At 46.2% G+C, this 25,085-nt stretch overlaps 1 protein-coding gene across 1 annotated transcript; it reads right to left on the reverse strand.

Annotated features, from left to right (window-relative positions):
• Positions 1 to 1,541: 1,541 nt before the first annotated feature.
• On the reverse strand, positions 1,542 to 19,321 carry SLC16A6 (solute carrier family 16, member 6). The gene is made up of 6 exons (XM_006833605.1): positions 19,194 to 19,321; positions 12,044 to 12,282; positions 8,713 to 8,856; positions 8,163 to 8,291; positions 2,999 to 3,814; positions 1,542 to 1,792 (listed from the first exon to the last, which is right to left on the reverse strand). The coding sequence occupies exons 2-6, from the start codon at positions 12,273 to 12,275 to the stop codon at positions 1,542 to 1,544; spliced, it is 1,572 nt and encodes a 523-aa protein (XP_006833668.1). The 5' UTR covers positions 12,276 to 12,282; positions 19,194 to 19,321.
• Positions 19,322 to 25,085: the final 5,764 nt, after the last annotated feature.

Raw genomic sequence — 25,085 nt, forward strand, 5'->3', positions numbered from 1 at the left:
GCTTGAAAGTACCTGTAAACAAACCAGGCTGTTAGATTTTCCCCCTGAGTTGTTACAAATTAACAGTGACAATGCATAAAGACGGGGCAGCAAGCATTCACCACACTTGCAGGGTGAGAGCAAGACGCCCACCTGTTATCCTTAAACTTGCCCTCTTTTCAGAAAAACATTAAGACGAGAAATACTACGAGTGCAGAGTAACTCCAAAACAAACTATGAGTGATGCCGACAGCAATTTAGTACAATCGAGTCACGTTTTCTGTTAAGACGTTAAGTCGTTAACTTATAGCTCGTGATGGTAAGGTACATGTCTCCGCTACCCCCATGTAAAATACAGAAATTGGTTAACAGTTTGATGTTTTCTTTAAAAAATCAAAGCCAGAAATGCTTCAGTTAATTCAATGAAATAATATTCTGATGATCCTCAAGAAGTGTTCTGAGGTGAAGAAACAAAATGACCTGAAATAGCTAAGGTGGCTTGCTCTTCATTATTTCCTCTTTTTAAACAGCACATGTTGCTTTGGACCAAATCTAAGAATCATCACAACTTGGCCTTTTATGAGAGTAACTTTACAAGGCAAGAAGTAGTCTTTAAAGCATTAAAAAGGGATTGTAGAAAGGTAAAAATGCTGATTATATTTTGGATTTAACTTCTTTTGATTATTCATCTTAGAATAACTTAATAATAAATAGTGGTTTAAATTAAAGACACTACAATCACGTATTTTGGAAGAATTAATAGCAACACAGGAAACACATTTTTCAGCTCCATCCTGTGCATTGTGTCCTGGAGTACTTGTGGTAATGACTGGCCATAAAAAAAACGTGGTAATGTTCACATTAAGTGAAGTTCAGGTTCTGCATATTGTTAAAACTTCTGTGCATCCGTCAAATCGGAATTGGTAGTATACTGCATTTCATCACCATGAAGTACTTGGAAAATTCAGAGGCCATTAAATCTTTTTTTTTTAAAAATGGAAACCCCAGTATTTTCCAAAGGGTATTTAAAATTTTATTTTTATTTTGGAAAATTAGCAATTTGTAAAAATGATTTATGATTTTTGTGTGTGGGGGGGGGCGATGACCAATTTCATTTTCATGACCTGGGGCTAGATGTCATTTTATGAAATGTGAGAACTCTAAAAACCACTTTGCCAATTCATATCACTATTTAAAACCAGAATATGTACCAGAGTCCCTTGCATAGCTATTGAACGTAGCCGGATTTCTATATGGAAGAGTGTTTGGCTGTTTTTATTTTGGCTTTAAAAAAACAAGCAAAAAAAAGGAAAACGTAGAAAGAAAAAAGGTTGTTGGTAGTGCCAGTCATACATATATGAGGGGGCTTCAAAGAGTCTGTGGACAAAGGAAATGAAAGGTAATGGAATTTTTCCACAGACTTTTTGAAGCCCCCTGGGACTTTCCCCTAAAATGTATTTTGAAAGTGGAGTTGAGAGGTTGCCTCCCTTGGTCTCTCCTGCCCTACCTCCACCCCAGCCTCTCACAGGCCAACATGGTAACTGACGCTACAGGAAACCAAGTCATACTGGCTCCATTTTCATTGGAACTCGATGCTCACTTTTCCCAAGATCCATTTCAAGAAAATCTTCAGGGGTGTCTTGTAAAGCTGTCCCACGATGGCCCTCTGCCTTTGTTTCCCCTGAAGGCCGCTGCTGACACAGCCCCTGTTTACAGGGTCTCACAAGGGCCAGGCACACAGCAGCCACAGTTGTGCCCGCTGCGCAGGAGTAGAAGGCTCTGCTGTAGGTTTTACTATGGTCGACCAGCAGTCCTGGAAGAAAACAGAGCATTTGTTAACCACCGACCTACTTAACAAACCCTCTCTCACCCAAGCTCTCATCAGATTCAGAAACTTCTCAGTTTCTTTGCTGTTTTCTGTTTGTTTTCACAGAGGGGGAAAAAAAAGGCATTGATGGTAAGAGTCTTTTTCAGCCTAGTAAGAAAACAATATATCACACACATAAAAAATACTCAGCACCTAAGAAAATTAAGTCATCGACAAGAGGGTCAGTAGAAAAGAGGAAGTCCCTTAAAGAGACAGATTGGCACAGTGGCAGCAGCACTGTGAGGGCAGAGCAGGACCGGGCAGTGTTTCATTCTGAGTTGGAACTGACCACCAGCACTTACAACAACTTGTTTTTCACGAACCACATCTGTCCCGGTGGAGAGCTAACATATGAGGCAGCTAGATGCATGCTTATTTTAGGAAATATAATATTCTGAAGTAAGGAAAAAGCTATTATTTTCATTTGCATTCATTCTAGGTATTTTTTAACATGTAATAGGATTTCAAATCACAGTAACTTTAAAGACCTATTTCAGATCTAAGCTACGAAGCCTACTTTGTCTCTCCTGTAAGAAAAGGCTCTAGAGCAGTTAATGGAGTATTTGCTCAGGGTTGCAAACACCTGTCCAGAAGTAATGTCTTAGGCTAGCCTAGACTGCCAGATGCAGGCTCTAATTCTGACTTGGCCACTGATTTATCCTATGACCTTTGGCTTAAATCTTTGGCTTCAAGTTTCCTCATATTGAAACTGAGAGGGATGGCTCGTACCATCTTCAGTTTGTTTGAGTTAGCTGCCAAACCGATGGCTGAATGAAACTGCCCGGTCCTGCTCCGTCCCCATGATGAGGTTAGAGATTTGGAGCACTGGGTCCCATAGGGTTTTCATTGACTGATTTTGGAAAACAGATCACCAGGTCTTTCTTCCTAGTCTTCCCCAGTCTAGAAGCTCCATTGAAACCTGCTCAGTTTCATAGCCACACATATGCTTGAGGTGTACTGGCTGGGAATCAAACCTGGGTATCCCTCACAGAAGGTGAGAATTCTACCACTGAGCACCTGATGCAATTGTACAAACCCATGTGGGTCTAAAAACCAGGAGCTTTATTATTAGAATGGAAGGGGAAGCTAGCCCAGTGACTAATAAGGGGATCGTAGACAAGGGTTTGTATTTCGTGTGTTCAGATAACCTACCTGCAAGGGGTGGACCAGCCAGTCCTGATATGCTCTGTATAAAGACATAGACTCCAGCTGCAGAAGACATCTTCTGAATCCCCACAACATCATCTTCAGCCAGCAGTGGAATGTGGGTACCGCCTACTGTCCCAACCATAAAGCCAAAGAATATGCTGCAGAACATCAGCCCCCAGAATTCAGTAGCAAAAGTAAAGGCGAACAACGACACAGATAGTAAGATGACGCAGATGAGTTCAATGTAGATCTTACGAATGGGCTCCTTGTTGAGGACCAAGCCAACTCCGATTCTTCCAAAAACTTCAGCAACTGCCATGGTGGATAACAGGAGAGCAGCCCGGTCCTCTTCAATGCCCAGACTGATTCCCAAAGGAATGATGTAGAGCGGAGGTGCGAAAAATCCCAGTGTAGCAAAGAGACCAAACAGTGCGTAACAGATGAAACTTTGGTCTTTCAAAATCGAGAAGTCTAACAATGGGGCCTTCTTATTGCCTGGCCTAGAGCTGCTCTTCACCAGGTTCTGCTGCATGTGGGCCTTGGGCTCCAATTCCACGTTCACGTGACTTGGCCCATTTTTCGGCGAGGTAGTTAGTTCTACTCCTGAGTCGATAGACTCCATTGAGGTGCGCGATTTCTCGTTTTCAAGCATAGATTGCACTTCTTTTCCATGTTCCTGGGTGGCTGTTTTCGGTGACCCTCGGGCTTGAATAATAATTGGTTTTAGCAGCAGCCCACAGACGACGATGTTCAACTGGAGCAGACCCACCAAAAGGAGACTGTTCCTCCAGCCGATGCTCTCTTTCAGGGCTGTGATTGCTTCAAGAGGCAGGTACAAAGGAGAAAGAAAATGGAAGGAAAGAGAGAGAGAAAGAAGACATACGGATTCAGATGGAGCCGTCTTTTCTTTAAAAATACAGGACAATGTACTTAGCAGCATGAATGCAATCAATCTGTGCTATCCGCTTTCTTAGTTTTCATGCCTTTGTGTATTAAAAAAACCCCATGAAAACGTGCCTGGTGATGATAATCTACGAAACATTTTCAGCTCAGGTCACAGCGAGCTTGGGAGGGGGCATTTGTGGAGGCACAAGAGGCAAAATACGTGTGTGATTCACGTCAGAGTTCTGCAAATTGCGGCTCGAGGGCCACAGCAATGTCCTTGGCTCAAAGCGTGGGTCACCGCTTTGTGCTGTATTTACCACAGAGACCATCTAATTCGCAAAGCCTAAAATATTTACTATGTGGTCTTTTACAAAAAGAGTTTGTAGCTCTCGGATCTGTATTATTATACACACACGTATTCAATCCTTAGGAGTCATAGATTGAAATGTTAAAAATGGAAAAAGCTGAAAAACCATCATCTCAGAATGAAATGACACATCATCCCAGAATGAAATGATCTCCAGTTTCTAAGTTCTTCTCCCTGCCATTAAATTGGAGCCTAGGTTGCTGACCATAGAATCGATGCATTTGAGTAATGGTGTTGGAGGAGAATATTTAAAGTACCATGGACTGCCAAAAGAACAAACCAATCTGTGTTGAAGAAGTACAGCCAGAATGGCCAGATTTCATCCATCATATTTCAGGTATATTACCAGGAGGGGCCAGTGTCTGGAGAAGGTTATCAATGTTTGCTAAAGTGGAGGGTTGGAGAAAAACAGGAAAACCCTCAACGACATGGATCGGCACAGTGGTGGCAGTGATGGGCTTAGGCACAGCACTGATTGTGAGCTTTGCACAGGACAGGGCAGTATTTTGTCCAACTCGATAGCACCTAAGAATAACAACAAGCTGCTGACCAGCGGCAGCCTGGAGGGTGGGCTGGGCACAAGAATGTAAGACGGAGGATATGGTCAGAGAAAGCACAAGTACCGCAATGGGATGCCACAGGCCCCACAAGACCTTAAGTCTCGCCTTCGTCTCGGGTCCCTTTATTGTTACAGACACACCTCATGTTATTGCGCTCTGTTTTACTGCAGGTGGAGATAGATATTGCTTTTCGTTGTTGTTGTTGAACAAGTCTCAACAGCATGCATCCGCTTCATGTCTCTGTGTGTAAGTCTAACAATACGGCAAACCTTTTCATAATGTAACTGGTTTTTTTTCTCTCATCTCAATGATTGCAATCCCCTCCCTGCAACAAAAGTTATGCCGCTTCCTCCCTCGGTTCTTATTTTTTTGCATTCCAACCACCTTTCCATCCCTTCTCAATTTTGTTCTTAGGAAAATGTTGCCCTTGTGCTTTTGAATGACAGACCATGCCATGGTCAGCATACCTTACTAGTGTTGCTGTCCGCTCGCCATGAACCTGTCTATGCTGGGCTGAAAAATGGGCCAGTCCTGCAGAGTGGACTGAGGGCCACAGTCTCTGGTTCCTCCAATCTCTTTCGGACCAGTAAACCCGGTCTCTTTTTTAAATGAAAACATTGTGCATTTTGTTCCACATTTTCCTCCCACTCTATCTGGGATCATCTAACGTGATCCCTTTCAGAGCAGTTGGTAGTGACAGCTGGGCATCATCTAATTTTTCTGGTCTCAGAGTCCCGGAGACTGATGTTCACATGTTCCACTAGTTCATAGGACTAATTGATTCCAAGTCTCCTACAATTCTCATCGCTCTTCATAATTCTTTCTTCCACATATGCAGAGTGTAAATGTAACATTTTTGGGAGAGACCGAAAAAAAAAAAAAAAAAATCTGTGTCTTGCTTTATAATGGTGGTCTGGAACGGAATGGGCCCTCTAGCTCTGCGGTGTGCCTGTAATTTCACATTCCTGTCTCTGACTTCCGGACTGTGACTGGATTCATCAGAATTCAGGCTCAGTCTCTTGGCTGAAGTGCCAGTGAATTTAGTAGCATGTTCTGCTCACACCTCTTGTTACCCTTACCTTTAGTGGAAAACGCTGAATTGTAAAACACCTGCTAACATATGTCTTCCGTTACATGTCTAATGAAAGGTTATCTGTCCTTTGTGTTCCTGGCTCTTTCAGAGTGCTTTATATTCATCTGGTGACACGGCTGGTTAGGCACTGGGCTGCTAACCACAAGGTTGGTGGTTCAGATCCACCTGCCACTCCTTGGAAAGCCTACACAGGGTTGCTATGAGTCAGAAGTGACTTGACAGAATTCAACACCACCTCCCCCTTCAGCCTCTTCACAGCCCACCTGGTCTTTCTCTCATTTACTTTTGAAAACTGTCAGCCCACCACAGAAGAATGACACCGATCTGACCGCCCAGCACTGACGCTGAACTATAAACCATTTTCCCCAGTCTGTCTGCCTGTGTCTCTCTCTACACTCATTTATTAACACACACATTCATTGTCCCAAATCTTTTCAAAAGCTGCAGACATTATGGCATATCATACCCCTAAACACCTGCACAGGTATCCCCGTGGGAGAAAAGCCACACATTCTTCAGGAAGAGGCAGGGCCTCTTCAAAAGCACATGGGCCTCCCAGGTGGTCCCTCAACTGCTTGCCAGAGCTCAATTCACACACAAAGGCTAATCTAATATTGGGGAATTAAACCAGGGGTGAAGAGTTTGCTATGAGATTACCCACACACTTTATCAGCACAATTTAAACCCACATTGAAACTCACTCTTAACAAGAAAAAGACCATCCACGGCCACTAAGTCAGTTGGACTCATAGCAAATCCTACAGGGCAGAGCAGAAGTGCTCCAGGGGGTTTCAGAGACTGTATGTGAGCAGACAGCTGCATCTTCCTCTTGAAGAGCAGCTGGTGGGTTTGAACCACTAAGCTTTTGGTTAGCAATCCAATGCTTGACCCATGGTGCCAGCAGGGCCCCTCTTTTAACAAAGGAGAGAAACAACAGTTGGAACATTTTCATTTTGAAATGCATGTTCCAAGCCTTATTATTGAACGTATATCATATTACTGCCCTAGTTATATAAACACAGATGATGGCCGCTGGATTTGGTGCTTAGTGGTTAAGTACTTGGGCACCAACCGAGAGCTAAGTTGTTTCAACTCAGCACCTATTCTGAGGGAGAAAGATGGGGCAATGTACTCCCATAAAGACTGTTTGTTAACTTCGTTCTGGCTCATAGCAACCCTTTATAGGGTTTCTAAGGAGTGAGCGTAGTGGTTACGAATCAGGCTGCGAACCTTAAGGTCAGCGGTTCGAAACTACCAGCTGCTCCGCGGGAGAAAGATGAGGCTTTCTACTCCCGTAAAGATTTACACCCTCGGAAACCCTGTACAGGGTCGCTATGGGTCGGAACCGACTCGACGGCACTTAACAACAACAACAACAAGGAGTGGCTGGTGAGCTTGAACTGCCAATCTGGTGGTTCAAACCGACCTTTCAGTCCAGCACATTAGCCCACAGCACCACACCAGGACTCCCTTAACAATGACAGACTTGGGAACCCTATGAAGCAGTTCCACTCTGTCCCTGAGGGTCACGACGAGCCGGAACCAACTGGACAGCAGAGGAGGGCTTCTAAGAATTTGTGGGAACCATTCATGACTTTTTCATTCCATTTTCCACAAACTGTTTGAAGGCCCCTCATATATGAGTAGACTGTTATTTAAATGGTTTGAATTCTTCAAATGAGAATTACGGAGGGGTTTTATTGTTAAATGCCATCGAGTGGGTTCTGACTCACAGCAACCCTAAAAATGTGCTGGGAAACAGAAAGTAAAAAACCTTTGTTGCTGTTGTTAGCTACCCCATAGAACAGAGTCAAGTGTTCCATAGTGTTTCCTAGGCTGTAATTTTACAGCAGTAGCTCGGTGGCTCCATACAATAATCACTGGACTATGAATCACAAGGTCCGTAGTTCGAGCCTGCCAGCTACCCTGCGGGAGCAAGATAAGGCTTTCTGCTCCCGCAAAAAAATTTAAAAGCCTCAGAAACCCTATACGGGGTCACTAAGAGTCGAAAATGACTTGATGGCATTGAATGATAACAATCTTTACAGGACAAGATCACCAGGACTTTCACGGGCAGAGTTACTGAGTGGGTTTGAATCCAGCAACCTTTTGTTAGCACCCAAGGGCTTAACTGTTGTGCCACCAGGCTCATGAACCTTTCATTAGACAGACCGTTCATGTTATCCCTTAGCTGACCAATGACGGACAATGGCTGAGTGACTGCCGATGGCAGGACTAGGCAGCCTCCTATGGTCCACGTACCTGGTGCAAAACCAAAAACAGCAAAACATTCTCCCGTAGAAGCAACGGCAGTCACCACAGAGCGCCTTCTGTCAAAGTACTGAGACAGAATAGTTAGAGCCGGCAGGAAGCTGAAGCAGTATCCCAGACCTGTGAAAGAAAGTGAAAACACACTTGAGAACCACATTCGGATACTCGAAGGATGCATTCAAAGATCTGGTATCTTTCAGATGCAAAAGAAAGCATAAAGGATGTTACTGTTGGTGGACTTTTACACAGTCACACAGAAACAGTTCAGGAGGGGTCTCCCAGACCCCCAGTTCAGAACCCACAATGATCTAGTTTCAGAGACAAAAAAAAAAAAAACAACAAGAGAGAAATACACTCTGATGGATGGCTTTTGCTAACTGCACTTGATTCTGATGCCTGACGACCCCACGTGTGTAGGGTAAACTGCTCCATGAGATTTTGGTGGCTGCACTCTTTCTGCACTACTCAGGGTATCTAAGCTGGGCAAACGTATGAAACGAAGTACCTGGGGGAACTTTTGTCGCCAGGAGAAAACACTTACCAGAGATGACCCCAACTGTGATGTACATGTGGTAAACAGCCTGTGAAAACGAGGCCGTCACCATTCCTGTGGTGACAAGCAGCCCTCCAATGACCACCACCAGCCGGTGTCCAAAACGGTTGCTCAGGACTGTAGTGAGGGGGGCTGTATTCAAAGAATAAAAATTCATATTTTAACTCATAAAAGCCACAGTACAATTCCTCCTTTCAAGTCTCAAACATAGAATTGTTGCTGCTGCCTTTAAGCGTCATCGAGTCGGTTCCGACTCACAGCGACCCTGTGTAGTTAAGGTTTCCAAGGAGTAGCTGATGAGTTTGAACCATTGACCCTGTGGTTCAAACCAACCTTGAGATCCAGGGCTTTGTCCCACAGCGCCGTATGAACACAGCCAAGCAGTGGAAAACATATCATAAATTCCATTCAATGGCCATTTAAGTCACTTAAGGACTTTTTAGAAGTTATTTGTTCAAATTGGAAATACTCTCCAGGCTCCTTAACAAGCAAGCAAGTCAGAGTAATTGTCTAAAACTTGTATTTATCTTTTTAGATGGAAGATTTTGACTCACTAAGAAATGCTTACAAAGTTAGGTATATATTGAAGTCATTCCTTGAAACCAGCTGGCTTTCCTATAAACAAGATGGTTTATGAAAAATTGGTTCACTTTTAAGTTTCTGAAGCAAAAACAATCACCTGAATTCTTTGCTCTCTCTACTCATTGACTGGATTCTTTTCACAAAGTTCTACTTAGAAATGGACCACAAGGTCAGCTTGAACTGGAAGGCTGGTGGTTCAGACACACCAGTCACTCCTTGGAAACCCTAAGCAGAGTTGCAATGAGTTGGAACCGACTTGACAGCACTTAACAACAAATTTAGGGTCAAATCCTCGCTTCATTGGAAACTTCTGGAAAGGAATATGGTCACTTCTGAGTTATATCTACAGGAGGCTTTGTCAGAGTGACTGAGGAATTATATTAGTACTTTGCTTAGTTCTAGGCTCTATCAAGCTCTCTTGTTGTTAGCCACTGTTGAACGGATCCCCAACTCATGGTGACCCCGTGGCACAGCAAAGTGAAACACCATCTGGTCAGTCGCCATGATCAATTACAGATGGACAATTGTGCTCCGTAAGGTTTTCACGGGCTGAGTTTCAGAAGGAAATCGACATGGCTTTCTGGTTAGTCCATTCTGTTGTCGGGCAGCTCTGCTGAATCCTGTTCAGACACACAGCAACATGCAGACCTGCTTGATCAGGTGGGAAGTGGCTGTGTATGAGGTACACGTTTCAGGGCTCAAACCTGAGACCCTCGCATGTTGTTATTGTTAAGTGCCGTCAAGTAGGTTCTGACTCATAGCAACCCTGTATAGGGTTTTTGAGGAGCGGCTGGTGGGCTTGAACTGCCGACCTTGTGGTTCACTGATCCTACAATGCCACACCACGAGTTCAACATAGAAAGTGAAAATTCAAACACAACCACCAATGAAAGACCGTCCCCCCCCACACTACCTTGCACATTTTAACACAGTAAATGAGTTTCTTACTTATATGTTACTCCGGCTAACATTAACTTGGATATGCTCAGATGTGACCAGTTGGAAGAAGGGGCAAACACAGAACACACTGGGTCGAATTCCATTCTAGTTGTGGCATGTTCAATTTATGGTGACTTACGTGTGAAGGGGCAGGAAAAATACAAGGGTTCTATTTTGCTTGGGTTTGTTCGATTATGTAGATTAGTAGAATGCAAAGTCATACTGAATAGAGCTCATAATGAAATTATTGTGATTTTTTTAGGCCGTATGTTGGTTCAAAGCATTAGCTACTAAAATACGAAAAGAAGTCCTAGGGTGGCGCTGTAGGATAAGCACTGGACTGCTAACCACAAGGTTGAGGGTTCAAACTTACCAGCCACTTTACAGAGTTGCTTTGAGTCAGAATCAACTTGATGGAACGTAACAACAAGAATTAAATAGTAGAAATTAAATGACTAGAAACTTAATGACAATATTGTTATCTTCGGGTAGAAAAGAGGGGGTTTCTCTTTATATAGATGTCTGAGTGTTGTGAAGTATTACTTCTCCTTTATTTAAATTACCTGAGACAGTAAACATTCCACAGTCTAAAAAAAGAAATATTTTACTACTCAAAATGGAAGGCAGTAGCAATCCCGTGATAGAATTATTACTGCCTTCTGTGTGGAGCGCCAAGTTTAATCACAGAAGAAAGATGAGGCTTTCTGCTCCCACAAAGATTTAACGCCTCGGAAACCCTCTACAGGGTTGCTATGAGTCAGAGCCAACTCAACAGCACTTAACCACAACAACAATGACGCTGAATAGGTTTTAGTAGGGCTTCTAGATTAAGAGAGACGAGGAAAAAAGGAGCTGGTGATCTTCGGAAAACCAACCAATGCAAACCCTGTGAACCACAGACAAACATGGTGGTGATTCAGGACTGGATAGCGCTCAGTTCAACGAAATTGGAGCTATTCCATGAGACTTGCAGGAGACATTATTATGACTTGTTGGGGAAATTGCCCAGTAGGTACAAACAGATGGGGCTGCTGCTTTAAGCTATTCTATGGCAGCAACTAACTCCACTGACAGAAGGTTTAGGTAACTTGAGACAGCAGTGTGTAATAGAGCATCAGGGTGATGTTCGGGATGTTTAAGGTCAACTTTCTGAAGTATGTGCAACAGCTTGGTTTTCCCAGAAACCTTGGTGCAGCTGCCAACATGTCTCCTAACATTTAATGAAAAGAGCCCTGGGTCACAATGATTGAAGCACTGGGATGCTAAATGAAAGTTTGGTTTGAACCCAGCAGCCTTTCTGAGGGAGAAAGGTATGGTTGTCTGTTTGCCTAAAAGACAACCCTCATCTATCTGCCTAGTCAAATGAGGCCTGTCAGGAAGTATGCAGGGACCAGTGTGTATTTCAGATGGTACTTCTTTAGAAGATGATTACATTCCCTGCTCTCCTTACGGTCAGCTACAGTATCTGAAGAGTCTGCAAGCAGTGGGTGTTTATATATGAGGGGCCCTCAAAAAGTTCAGGGAAGAATGGAATTATAAAAATAATGGGATTCTTTAACGAACATTTTGAAGCCCTCATATGTGTGTAAAATTGAAGGCAGTTAAAGTTGGCAAACAGGACTTTCTCCTTCAGTCCGTCTTGTCTCCCCACTCCCCACCCCCCAGAAAACCCTCATCACTCAACTAAGGCTAGAAAGGGCTAGCAGGCCACAAAAGGGAACATGTCATGAACACCCCAGGTATATTGCGTACATAAGTGTATCTATGTAAAGGGGCTTAAACTTAGTCCTGTACTAACCTGTAAATGTTAAGACAAACACACATATTGATACTATCCAGGAGATCTTGCTATTAGATTCACCAAAACTGTCCATTAAGTCATTAAAGAAGACACCAAAGGTTTTGATGATGCCATAGGTGAAAACTTCAATGAAGAAAAAGGCGACAGCCACTACCCAGCCCCATCCTCCATCAGGCACTTGAGTGTAAACATTGGCTCTGAAACAAAACTTCGATGGCTTTTGGGTCATTCTTGATCTGAAATAAAAAGTAAACAGACAAAAGCATTCAGACCAGCAATAGCACGAGGGCTGATGATTCTAAAACTCTTGCTGAAGAACAGGTTAGAATTACTATTTAACAAATGAAAAAAGACCAAATAACAGACTTTTTAGTCACTTGACTATTATAATCCTGTCCGTTAACATTGAAGAAAAGGCGCCTTGGTGGCATTGTGGTTAAAGCGCTGGGGGGCTGAATGAAAGGCCAGTCTGAACCCATAAAGACGCGTAAAGCCTAGGAAACCCTGTGGGGTCGCTATGAGTCAGAATCAACTTAATGACCATGTGGGTTTTTTGTTTTGTTTTTATGAGTCGAAATCGACTCAGGGGCCCATACCAACAAGATACTTTAAGAAGCTTTTCCTTTTGATGTATGTCGATGTGTCATGCTTGAGAGTAAATGACAAGATGGGAAGGGCTGGTAAATAGTTCAAGATGTAGACTAGCATCACTGATGTGGAAAGCAAGTGACTTAAGACGGGAACCAGGAGCCCTCCAGCAATTGAGGTTTCCACCACAACCTCCCCTACACCAATCTTCCAGAAGTTACTTTCAGGAAGGAGAAGGCTGCTGGAAGAAGGAAAACAGCACCAGGGTTTAGCTCGGGAAGACAGACCCTTCAGTAACACTCGGTAATGTCCAGTGATGACTTCAGAACCGTGTTTGACCCTGCTGGGGTGTGGAGGGGAGGACAAGTGGTGGTGGGCCACTGGCTGTTGCATCCTTAACTTTTAGGAACATTTCCACTTCCTGTGAGTCAAAATCAACTGGATGGAACTGTAATTCACCACCTACCAGCCTATTCGTTCTCTGCAAGGCCGGCCCTTTAATAGCTTCTTAACTGGTTCTTTGTAACCGGAGCTGTGAATCTTTGTGAAATGCTGTATTGTGACATTTTTCCTGCTCAGATTTTCCCAACGCCTTTCCTCTTTCTTTAAGGAGCTCGGTTAGTGTATTGGATTATGTGCTGAGCTGCTAACTTCAAGGTCAACAGTTCGAATCTTTTAGCCGCTCCATGGGAGAAAGATGAGGCTTTCTGCTTCCTTAAAGAAACTCAGTATAGGGTCACAAGGAAGTCCTGGTGTGGCACTGTGGGTTAGTAAGCCAGACTGCAAAGCCGTATGAACTGCAAGGTGGGCGGTTCAACTCACCAGCGGCTCCTCAGGAACCCTATACAGGGTTGCTATGGATAAGAACTGACTCGACAGCTCTAACAACAACAACAACATGAGTTGGAAGTGACTCCTTGACACATAACCACCAGCACCATCCCTCTTCTGAAAGCGTACAGCTACTTATGTTAACGATAGCGACTTACAGTATCATTCATGATTGGATCCCAACCTATCTTTGTAATTGCATTTCTCCCTGACCTCACTGGACTGGCTCTAATCGCCCCTTTGGGCATGGCCTTCTCCCTACGGGGATGTCCCCAATAGCTGGCATGCTGCTTTTGTCTTATGGAGGAAAGAGGTGCTACCCGAGAAGCCTGTGGTTTGAACCTGCCAGCTGCTCCAGAGAAGAAAGATGGGACAGTCTGCTTCCACAAAGATGTGTCCACTGCCACCGAGTCGAGTCCAACTCACAGCGATCCTCTATAGGGTTTCCCAGACCGAAAATCTTTCCAGAGGGCCGCTGCTGAGTTTGAACCACTGACCTTGAAGATGGCAGTCCAACACCTAACCCACAGCGCCACCAGGAGTCCTTTCCATAAAGATGACAGGCACTGCAGAATAATCACTGGATCGCTAACCACAAAGTCAGCAGTTCAAACCCACCACCTGCTCCTTGGAAACCCTATCAAGGGTAATTGAGTTGGAACCAACTCAATGGCACTTATCACAGAGTCACTATGAGTAACGCTCAACGCAACAGCAAGAGGGTTACGCAAGCAGACCCCCAAGTCTTTCTCCTGCAGAGCCATTGGGGGGGCTTGAATCAACAACTCTTCGGTTAGCATGGAGCCCTTAGCCACTGCACTACAAGGGTTCATCGTCAACATAATCTGACCTTTCAGGCCACGCTCCATCAAATCCTGACATCTCCAGAATGCATCCTTCAACCAAGTCAACCCAAGGGGCTCTATCCTTAATGACAGCTCAAGTGCCACGTATCTTTAAGGGTCGGGGGGGTCTGGATTACGTTTATGTATAACTCTAATTTACTCAAACTATGAAGGGGCTCTGGTAGCAAAGGAGCTCTGGTAGCATAGTGGTTACGAATCAGACTGCTAACCTCAAGGTCAGCAGTTCAAAACTACCAGCAGTTCAGCGGGAGAAAGAAGAGGTGTTCTGCTCCTGTAAAGACTTACAGCCTCGGAAACCCTGTGCAGGGTTGCTATGAGTCAGAACCGACTCCACAGTACTTAACAACAACAACAACAACAACAACAACAACAACAATGAAGGAGCTCTGGTAGCGTAGTGGTTACGAATCGGGCTGCAAACTGCAAGGTCAGCAGTTCAAAACTACCAGCTGCTCCATGGGAGAAAGATGAGGCTTTCTGCTCCTGTAGATTTACAGCCTCGGAAACCCTGTAGAGGGTCGCTATGGGTCGGAACCAACTCAATGACACTTAACAAAATATACCCTCTGAGAAAAGGAAGTCTGGGGCCTACATCCCTGTATTTCCCATAGTACCCTGCACACAGTTTTTATTTATATATTCAACAAAGTATCTACAGGGATGCTAGTCTGCCGGACACCATGATTTGCTGCTGATAATAAGAAACCTCAGGACTGAATCCATTGTACTTAAGAGAGTACAGCCCTGCCCACTACATCCCTGACAATCAGTCAGGACAAATTGGTGAAATCTAAGATCACATGGGCTTCATTACTCTATCCCAGAAGGGTGAGAAGGGCGGTCTTCAAGTCCTATGGAAAGTACGGGGCCCACCTGAATGAAAATACACTGGAACTAACTGGGCTGTTAATGAAAAGGTTAATGGTTCAAACTCACCAGCAGCTCACTAGGAGAAAGATGAGGCTGGCTGTTCCTGTGAACTCTGTGGAGCAGTTCTACTTTCTCCTTTAGGAACTGACTCCATGGCTGTAGGTTTGGTTTAAGATATGCTCAATAAACACTTATTAAGCAGCGTAAAAGGACCTCTGGTAGCATAGTAGTTATGAATCAGGCTGCGACCCTTAAGGTCAGCAGTTCCAAACTACCAGCTGTTCCACAGGAGAAAGGTGAGGCTTTCTCCTCCTGTAAAGATTTACAGTCTCGGAAACCGCTGTACAGGGTCACTATGAGTAGGAACCGAGTCCACGGCACATCATGCCCATGACCACGAAGCAGAGTTAGATAAGTACTGGACTGTGGTTCAAACCCATCAGCTGCTCTTCAGAAACCCTATTCAGGGTCGCTATGAGTTGAAGGCACTTAACAACAAGCAAAGTAGGAAGAGCCTTGGTGGCGCCGTGGGTTAGTTATTGGGCTGGTAACTGCAAGGATGGAGGTTCAAACCCACAAGTCGCTCCAAGACAGAACAGTTTACTCCCATAAGATTTAATCTTGGAAACCCTCTGGAGCAATTCTACTCTGCTGGATTTGACCCAAAAACAGTGGTTTTGTTTAGGAGTCTTAGGGTGCTCCTGAAGAAACATAGCTCTGTCCTTAAAAAATCAAGGCAGAAAGCGAAGCCCCTCAGTATAGAATAAATCCTTTCCCAAACCCGTCCACCTCTGCAAACAAAGCAAGTAACCCAGGACTGAATTTTGAACTCAGTTACTTGGAAACCTCTACAAATTCCACAATACTGAAGTTATCTGTCCCTTTTGTCTATCTGGTGGGAAGGAGTCTACATTTGTTGTGTGGGGATATTGTTAAGTGCCATCAAGTTGGTTCTGACTCACAGTGACCCTGTATAGGGTTTCTGAGGAGTGGCTGGTGGTTAGCAGTCCAGTGCTTACCTTATAGCACCACGCCAGGACTCTGCATCATTTAAGTTGCCCTGTGCCTTGGATAAATCCCCACTTCCTTCACCCTCATTTTTTCTACTCAGTTTCACTGAGTGTTAAACTAAAATCGATCACAGATCTGGCCAGACCCTGTTGTTAAGTGCCATTGAGTCGGTTCTGACCCATCGCGATCCTGTATGGGATTCCCAAGGAGAGTATGTTAGGTTTGAACCACCGACCTTGCGGTTCAAATTGACCTTGCAGTCAAGCGCCGTATCCTGCAGTACCACACCAGAACTCCTGGCCAGACCCTAATAATCCACAATTCCTTTGACACTGACTTGCTGACTCTTTTCAACTCACTAAAATCTTTAGAAGTAAAGGTCAATGGCTGCCTTCCTAAGATTTTCGGGCCATAGCTGTTGAATTTGTTTACTACTAACTTGATGAGGCTCTGGTAGCATAGTGGTTACGAATTGGGCTGCGAACCCGTTAGGTCAGCAGTTAGAAACTACCAGCTGCTCCGCGGGAGAAAAATGAGGCGATCTGCTCCCGTAAAGATTTACAGCCTCGGAAACCCTATTCAGGGTCGCTATGGGTCGAAACCGACTCGACGGCACTTAACAACAACAACTTGATGAAAAGCACGAAATCCTTCAATTTTATACCCTGTAAACCAAGGGTATTAGATCAAATGGGTCTCTTGGGGCTCTTAACAGTTCTAAAATCCTACAGTTCTGAAGGCAGCCATCTTCCCTTCCACCAGTGTCAATAGACAAATAGGGACAGGGCAACTCAGGTTGTCTTCTATTAGCATTTGCTTGAACTGTGGCCTTAGGTAAGGAGCTTTTGCCAAGACTTGGGAATCGGCTCCACCTCAGGGTTTCAAAGTGATGGGATTTGTTGAGAAAAGATTTGAACTGAAGGCATGGAAAATTCAACAGATGAGGCCATTATAGACCATCTAGATAGAATGTTAGTGTAGTGGTTACGAATCAGGCTGCAAACCTCAAAGTCAGCAGTTAGAAACTACCAGCTGTTCCGCAGGAGAAAGATGAGGCTTTCTGCTCCCCTAAAGATTTATAGCCTTGGAAACTCTGTGCAGGGTCGCTATGAGTTGGAATCGACGCCACAGCACATAACAACAACAACAGATAGAATGTTAAGGAGCCCTGATAGTGTAGTGGATTACGTGCTGGGCTGCTAGCTGCAAGATCAATAAATCGAATCTACCAGTCACTCCTCAGGAGAAAGAGGAGGCTTTCTGCTCCCGTAAAGATTTACTCGGCACACAACCGCCACTATCAGATACAATGTTGGAATCCTGCTGTGGTGCTGTAGGAAAAACACTGGACTGTTAATCCCAAGGTCGGCAGTTCACACTCACCCATTTTAAGGTTGAAACCCAAGGCACTCATTTGAAGGTCCCCCTCAGAAGTTCTGGGAGACCAGAGAGCTGCTTAATGTTCCGGGTGCTTGTTAAGATAGCAGCTTTCCTACCGGGCTGTATAGTTTATTTCGACTGTTCTTTCTGTGAAGAACCCTTCTTTTTAGCAGAAGAGACATTTCTATGCTCCTATTCTTAGAAAGGATTTGTTTTTGACCATAAACATGTCATGGAATGGTGCTTTGGACACGGGGCATGCGGCACTTAGAGATTTCAACTGACTTTTTTTTTTTTTTTGAGCAAGACACCCATCTTACTATGATTTGCAAAAACTGGAGAAATCTTTCCCAGGGTAGATAGAAACCGCTTCCCTGCGAGGAGCGGGCAAGAGCACCTAACTGCAAACCCACCGGCTTCCAGGTTGTCTAGTTCGAATTGCTCTTCCCCAGTTGGCTCCGAGTCCATTTACTAAGACGGACTACCTCTACTTCCCGTGTTGGGTGACATTTTACATGCCACCTCACAAATTTGTATCACCTGCCTGTTTCAGAGAGTTAAGAAAAACAGAGCAAGAAACAACCGCCCAGAAGGAAGCAGCCAGTTTTCTCTGCAGACTCACTTTCCCAAGCAAAAGAACGGGTCGCTTTGCCCAAGAGCTTTCCCGCGACCCATAGCCCGGGAGACCTTGGAAGTTACGCGGGATCAGCCGTCCGCCGCTGACAGCTGTAACGCTCAAGGCGTAGAACCTGCGATCTGCAGGAACCTCAGACTTCCCTCGGAGAGCTCACCTAATCTGCCCCGGGGAGTAGGGGAGACAGGGCGCCCCACTTGCTCTCGCGCTCTCTCGGTGGCCGCTCGCCGCGCGCGCGCGGTGCCTGACATTTCGCTCTGCTGACGCGCCGCCAACTTCATGCGGGAAATCCACGCCCGGGGCCGAGCCCGCACCTTGTCCAGTGGTCTGGAGCCCTGACCCAGGGCCGGGAAGTCCTTAAAATCAGCCCTTTACATATGTATTTTTTTCTGACCCCAAACTATCAGGGTCAGGGACTGCCAACTCCCAGCTGTCTACCCTGGAGAGCGCGTCATTTTGGTGGCCTTGAATATTCCCAACTGTCAGAATATTTTTCGCAATAACCTCTCGAAAATATTAAGATGTTAAGTGATTTCCTCCGCCTCCCCCACCAAAAAAAAAAAAAAAAAAGTCCCCAACACAGATGAAAACAAAAATCCAACCCACACCCCACAATCAAACTTTAAAACATGTTAAATAATAAAACCAACTCACCAAGTTAGCAGGGCAAAGAATAAACCCCCAAAGACTCCCAATAAGACAGAGGTTCGGCCTCCCCCTTCTTATAACCTTCTCCGGAACAGGAGAACGCGTTTAACCCCTTAGGGCGCGGCCTTGAATCTATCCCAAGTTGATTCAGGCAGGAGAGCCCAGCGCGCGGGGTCGGCGGTGCCTCGGCCCAGCCCCCCACCTCGGGTGCCCTCGCCACACCCGCCCCCCGCCCCCCACCCCAGCCGCTTGTGCCCGGGCTGAGCGTGCCGCTGCCCGCGCCCCGGTCCCTAGTCGCTGCCTATCTCTTATCCTATACCGGCTTCAGCCGGTCTCCGCCGGCCTCGGGGGCGCGCCGCCGCCGACCATGTGCTGTGAGCGCCGAGTGCAGCGGAGAGGGCCGGCTTGGCGAGCGCGCGCCCGCCCACGTGGACCGGGGCCGCGCGGCGCGCGCCCGAGTCTCAGGCTGGGGGGTCACGGAAGGTAATGGCAACGCTGTCGCCGTCCGCCACGGGATCCCACGGGACTGTCCCCGTCAGTGCCGCAGGGGGCCCTGACATGCCGTTCCCCTGCAGTCCCCAGGCGCCGTGGTGGGCGCAGAGCTGGGCCAGCCCCGGGCGCTTAGATGCAATGCTAGTGTGGAGCGCGAGCCTGCGGGGGGTGCTCGGGGGCGCCCGCCACTTTCCGTGCACTCCCGGCCCAGCGTGAGCGCGCACGGGGGGGATCCTGAGCTGCTCCCCACCCGCAGCCTTCTTAAACGACCACCGCCCAGCCCCGCAGATTTGGGGACTAGAGGGCGCGCGCGCGCCGGGGCTGGTTCCGCGCGGTGCTCGCGGCGGTGGCGGCTCCGCGCCCGCCCAGAGTAGAACAGGTTCCTTCCAGTTTGGGTGTGAGCTGCGCGCGCGCGCGGCGTCGAAAACCCCTAGTTCCTCCTTCAGCGCCCACTTCCCCCAATTTCGTCAACTCGCGCACCCTTCCGGGGGAGGGAGGCGCGAGTGCCGCAACGGGCCCTAGGGAGCGAGCGGCAGGGCTGCACTGGGTGTCTGGGTTCCAACCCGCCACTTTGTGGCTGCTGCAACTCCAGCATCCGCGTTGCGCGAAAGGGATGTGAGCCGCGGGGCTGAGTCAGCATCCCTGGACCCGAGCGCGCGCGCGCCCTCCCTACCGGGCGGAAAGCCACTCCACACAGGTGCTTGGTTGCCCTCCCGTCGAGCAGCTGCCCCATAGGGGAGCCGAAGGTTTGAGGACTACGTGGCCCTCCTCTCAAGTCTCCGACCCCAAAGTCACTGTGAACCAGGCAGATGATGACAAGGAATCCAGAGTTAGGAACCCATCGTGAGGACAAGGCAATGTCGGATCCCAGGCACTTCAGAGCCCACCTCAACCCCAGAGCTACTTTGGGACCGGCTCAGGCGAATTAACCTAGCCTTATTCTCCAAATTCCCTCGTGGATGTTGGCACCAGCCGCTGCCTTCATTGGGACTGGGGAATGTGGTTCGGATGTCTGAGAGCCTAGTTTGAGAGTGTGAAGTGACCACCAGGAGGAGTCAGCTACCTTATTTCTCATTATTTTAGGATAGGGTCTGCTGGTTTAAAGGAGCGGCTAAGTGCTGGTCAGCTGATGGAAAGGTTGGTGGTTACAACCTAGCAGCTCCCAGAGAAAGATGAGGCCGTCAGCTTCTGCAAATATTTTGTTGTCAAGTGCTGTGGACTCATAGCGACCCTGTATAGGGTTACTGAAGGAAGAGTGGCTTGTGAGTTTGAACCGCCGTCTTTGCAATTCAAATGACCAGTGCTTATCCTACAGTGCCACACCAGGACTCTGTCCTATAGGGTCGTTATAAATCAGAATCCACTGGACTTAACATGGGTTGTTCTGCTGAGTTAAACGCCACCACTATTACTACCAAGTGGTGTCCTGGTGTGGCCATGTGGGTTAATGTGCTCGATTGTAAAGTCAGTTTGAACCCAAGGTCAGTGCTTCAAGCTCACCAGCCGCTCCTTGGAAACCCTATATAGGGTTGCTCTGGGTTGGAACTGACTCAATGGCACTTAACATATATATATGTGGTACTATATATCATAAAAGGAGCTTTGGTAGCGTAGTGGTTACAAATCGGGCTGCAAACCTTAAGGTCAGCAGTTTGAAACTACCAGCTGCTCAGCGGGAGAAAGATGAGGCTTTGTGCTCCCGTAAAGATTTACAGCCTCGGAAACCTTGTACAGGGTCGCTATGGGTCAGAACCGACTTGACGGCACTTAACAACAACATATATGATATACATATGCTATGTGTATATGGACGTTAACTGACATTTTGCTCTGGTGACAAGATGGCAACTTCAGGCAAACATCCATCCCAGGGCCTCTGACAACTTCAAAGGAGAAATCCACACCCTTTGTGATCTAGCCCACCGCCCACATCTATCTATAAGGAGAAGTTTTTGTCAAGGAAATGACTCACCCGGTTGTAGAGGTGGACAAGTTCCAAGTCTCTTGGTTAGATGTCAGGCTGGTGGCTTCTGACTCACTTAGCTGCAGGGCTGATGAACCAAGATGGGCAGGTCACAGACAGGTAAGGCAGGTCAGGCAGGTAAGATGGAAGACTACTGAGGAATCCCAGGGTCCGCAGGCAGTAGACACACTGGCTCACGTCTAAAGAACCTGAGGTTCCAGAGCCAGCAGAAAGCAGGACGTTTTGCTCGAAATGTCGACGAATATAATGGAAACAAGCCACACACCCAGGAAACTTGTAGAGTCACTTCTGACTCATAGCGGCGACCCCTGTACAGGGTTTCCGAGGCTGTAAATCTTTATGGGAGCACAAAGTCTCATCTTTCTCCCACAGAACAGCTGGTAGTTTCAAACTGCTGACCCTGAGGTTAGCAGTCCTGAGGTTCGTAACCACTACACTACCAGAGCCCCTTTTAAAACAGATCTTATTATAGAAGTGATTATAGAGGAGTCCTGGTGTGGCACTGTGGTCTAACGCATCAGACTGCAAATTCGTTTGAACTGCAAGATCGGTGATTTAAGCTCACCAGCTGCTCCTTGGAAACCCTATACAGGGTTGTTATGGGTCAGAATCAACTCGACGGCACTTGACAACAATAACAACATAGAGGTATGGTGCAGTAGAGTAGTCACTTGATTGATAACCTTGAGGTTGGTGGTTCAAGCCCACCAGCCACTCCTTGGAAACCCTATTCAGTGTCCCTATAAACTGGATTTGACTCTATAACACTTAACACCAACAAAAGGAAAATCCAATCTAAATAATCCATTCCCTTTTAGGTGATTGAAACTCACAGAGACCCCATGTGACAGAGTACGGTTTTCATGGCTGTGACCCTTTGGTCGTAGAGTGCCAGGTCATTTTTCCCAGGTGATTTTGGGTGGGTTCTAACTGTCAACCTTATGGTTAGTAGCCACACGCTTCACTTGTGTGCAGCAACTGGAAACTCCTGAGGTGAAAACACTCAATGCTAACCCAGAACTGGCTGTAAACATACCCTGTGATGATTAGGATCTTACAGAACATCAGGGCTGTCGTGTTAGAAATGTTATATTTAATGTGATTCCCCATGTACTCTGTTGAGCCCTGCATAGGGACCTCGCAGGGGCAGCTCATCATTGATAACTGGGTGGTTCTAAGCATGTTACATAAGAGCTTGGTGCTTTACAAAAAATCATATAATACCACAAGCCCTAGAGGTGGGTGAATGCATAAATCTCATGTGAATATCTGAGCAAGTGAAATGCCTGTCAGTTGGGGAATGTCCTGGGTTGAACTGTGTTCCCCAAATATGTGTCAGTATGGCTGGACCATGATTCTCAGTGCTTAGTTATGTGATGACCCCCCATGATGTTATCTAATGTGATAAAACAGTAATAGGATTAAAGGTGGGATGTTGTCATTATTGTTAGGTGCCATTGAGTTAGTACTGACTCATAGCGACCCTATGCACAACAGAATGAAACACTGCCCGGTTCTGGGCCAACCTCACAATTGTTGCTACGCTTGAGCCCATTGATGCTGCCACTTTGCCAATCCATCTCACTGGGGGTCTGCCTTTTTTAAAAGGTGGGATACATCACCCTTAATCCCATCAGGACCCTGATGAGATATATGGGAGATTCTCGAGTGTGGCATGGGGCACTTTTTATCTTATAAGAGATAAAAGGAGAGATGTAAGCAGAGGAAGCGGGACTCACTGTCACCAAGAAAGCAGAGCCGGGAGTGGAGTGCATCCATTGGACCTGGAGCCCCTGCATTGTGAAGGTCCTGGATCCAGGGAAGATTGATGCCAAGATGCATGTAGATCGCCAAGGAATGCTGGGCCAACAGATGCTGAGAGGGGACAAGAACCTTCCCCCAGAGCTGGTAGTTTGAATTCAGACTTCAAGTCTCCTAAAAGGACAGGATAATGTTTGTTTATTTAACCATCTGTTTGTTGGAGTTCTGTTATAGCAACACTGTAGTACTCAGACAGGGGACAGAATTGTATTAACCGTTGCTGTTAGCTGCCGTTGGGTCAGCCATGGACTGAACCGCTGTCCTGTTCTGCACCGGCCCCTGATGCGTTACAGATGAGACCATAATTGATCCGTAGGATTTTCATGAGCTGATTTCAGAAGTAGATCTCTAGATGTTTCTTTCTACTGAAACCTGTTCAGTGTCATGTTATTGTAGGTAAGTGTCATCGAGTAGGTTCCTACTCATAGTGGCCCTGTTGAGAGTATATAGGGTGGTGGGTTTGAACAGCTTATCCTATAGCCTCATACCAGTACTCCTTCAGGATCTTTGTTGTTAAGTGCCCTCAAGTCAGTTCCAACTCATACATAGCAACCCTGGATAGCGTTTCCAAAGAGCAACTGTTCAAACTGACCTTGTAGTCCAGTGCTTATTCTAGAGTGCCACACCAGGATCCTTCAGTATCTTTGTTGTTAAGTGCCCTTGGGTCCGTTCCAACTCATTGTGACCCTGTATAGGGTTTCCAAGGAGGAGCCGTTCAAACTGACCTTGGAATCCAGTACTTATCCTAATCATTGTGGTCATAACTCTAACCAGAAGGGAATTTTTTTTTTTTTTTTAATTTGGAAAGAAGTAGAAAATTACATTTCAATGTACACACACAATGTATGAAGTACCATACATGTGTGATCTAATTTCAACCCCATCCGCAGCCTTCCGAGGTGGATACTGTCCCACTTTACAGATGGGAAAAGAGAGGCCCTGAGTCCTGGAGAGATTTGCTCAAGGCTACACACTGGTGCTTTGGACAGCTGGTGCAGGAAACCCCATCTCCACCCAGCCCTGCCAGCAGCAAACATTCACTTTTGCCCACCCTGATTACCAACTGAATTCACCTTGTCCCCTCATTCCTAGTTAGACCAGGTATGCTTTTTTACTCCTCCAGGGACCCATCTCCAGAGAAGGACATCATGCTAGGTAAAATGGAGGGTCAGCGAAAAAGAGGAAGACCCCTGTAGGGACACAAATTTAATTCTCCAAAATGACCACACCAAGGTCACCTCAAAACCACATTTCTGGTCCCTTCCCCCTTTTCCTGCTATCTAGGAAGGACCCCACAGCCCCCTTTTCCCACTCTGAAACTTTTTTTGTTTTTTAGGAGGGGACAGACAACCTGTCTGTCACCCTTGAATCTCCTACCTCTCCTAGTTCCCCATACCACCCTTAACTTCCCTTATGCTGTGAATATCCCATGATTTAAAAAGGTCCTAATTCCTGTCCCTTGCTCAGTAAAACTCCATGATCCAGCCGGCTGCCCTTGGACGCACCTTTGTAGGTAAATTCACTGGTAAGTAAACCATCTTTTTAAATCTCTTTTCTGTAGTAAAGTAATGTCTCTCGGAATGAGTTCTGGTCATATTTTTAACACCCAGAAGCTTTTTCTTTCTGGGCCTGAAACCCAACAATCCCCAAGGAGATGAATTGGCCCAGTACCAGCAGCAGTGGACTCAAGCTTCACAATGATTGTGAGAATGGTGAAGAAGAAGCAGTGTTTCCATCTGGTGTGCGTTAGGTCACTATGAGTCGGAATGGACTCGGCACCTAACAACAACAACAGGGAAAGCAAAGGGATGCTTGATTGCTAAGCTAATCACTCCCCCTCCCCTTGCCCCCCATCCCTCAAACCAAACAAAATCTGTTTAGTTCCAAATAAGAACAAAAGAACCTTTGGAACCT

The sequence above is a fragment of the Chrysochloris asiatica genome, unplaced genomic scaffold, assembly GCF_000296735.1.
Source record: "Chrysochloris asiatica unplaced genomic scaffold, ChrAsi1.0 scaffold00007, whole genome shotgun sequence".
NCBI lineage: Eukaryota > Metazoa > Chordata > Mammalia > Afrosoricida > Chrysochloridae > Chrysochloris > Chrysochloris asiatica.

Excerpts from the sequence above, each read along its gene's own strand:
- SLC16A6 (XM_006833605.1), bottom strand. The coding sequence starts at position 12,275 with ATGACCCAAAAGCCATCGAAGTTTTGTTTCAGAGCCAATGTTTACACT. Across the intron at positions 8,857-12,043 it reads GTTTGTCTTAACATTTACAG|CCCCCCTCACTACAGTCCTG; the intron begins GTTAGTACAGGA and ends CTTTGAATACAG. Across the intron at positions 1,793-2,998 it reads GGCTGGTCCACCCCTTGCAG|GACTGCTGGTCGACCATAGT; the intron begins GTAGGTTATCTG and ends GTTTTCTTCCAG.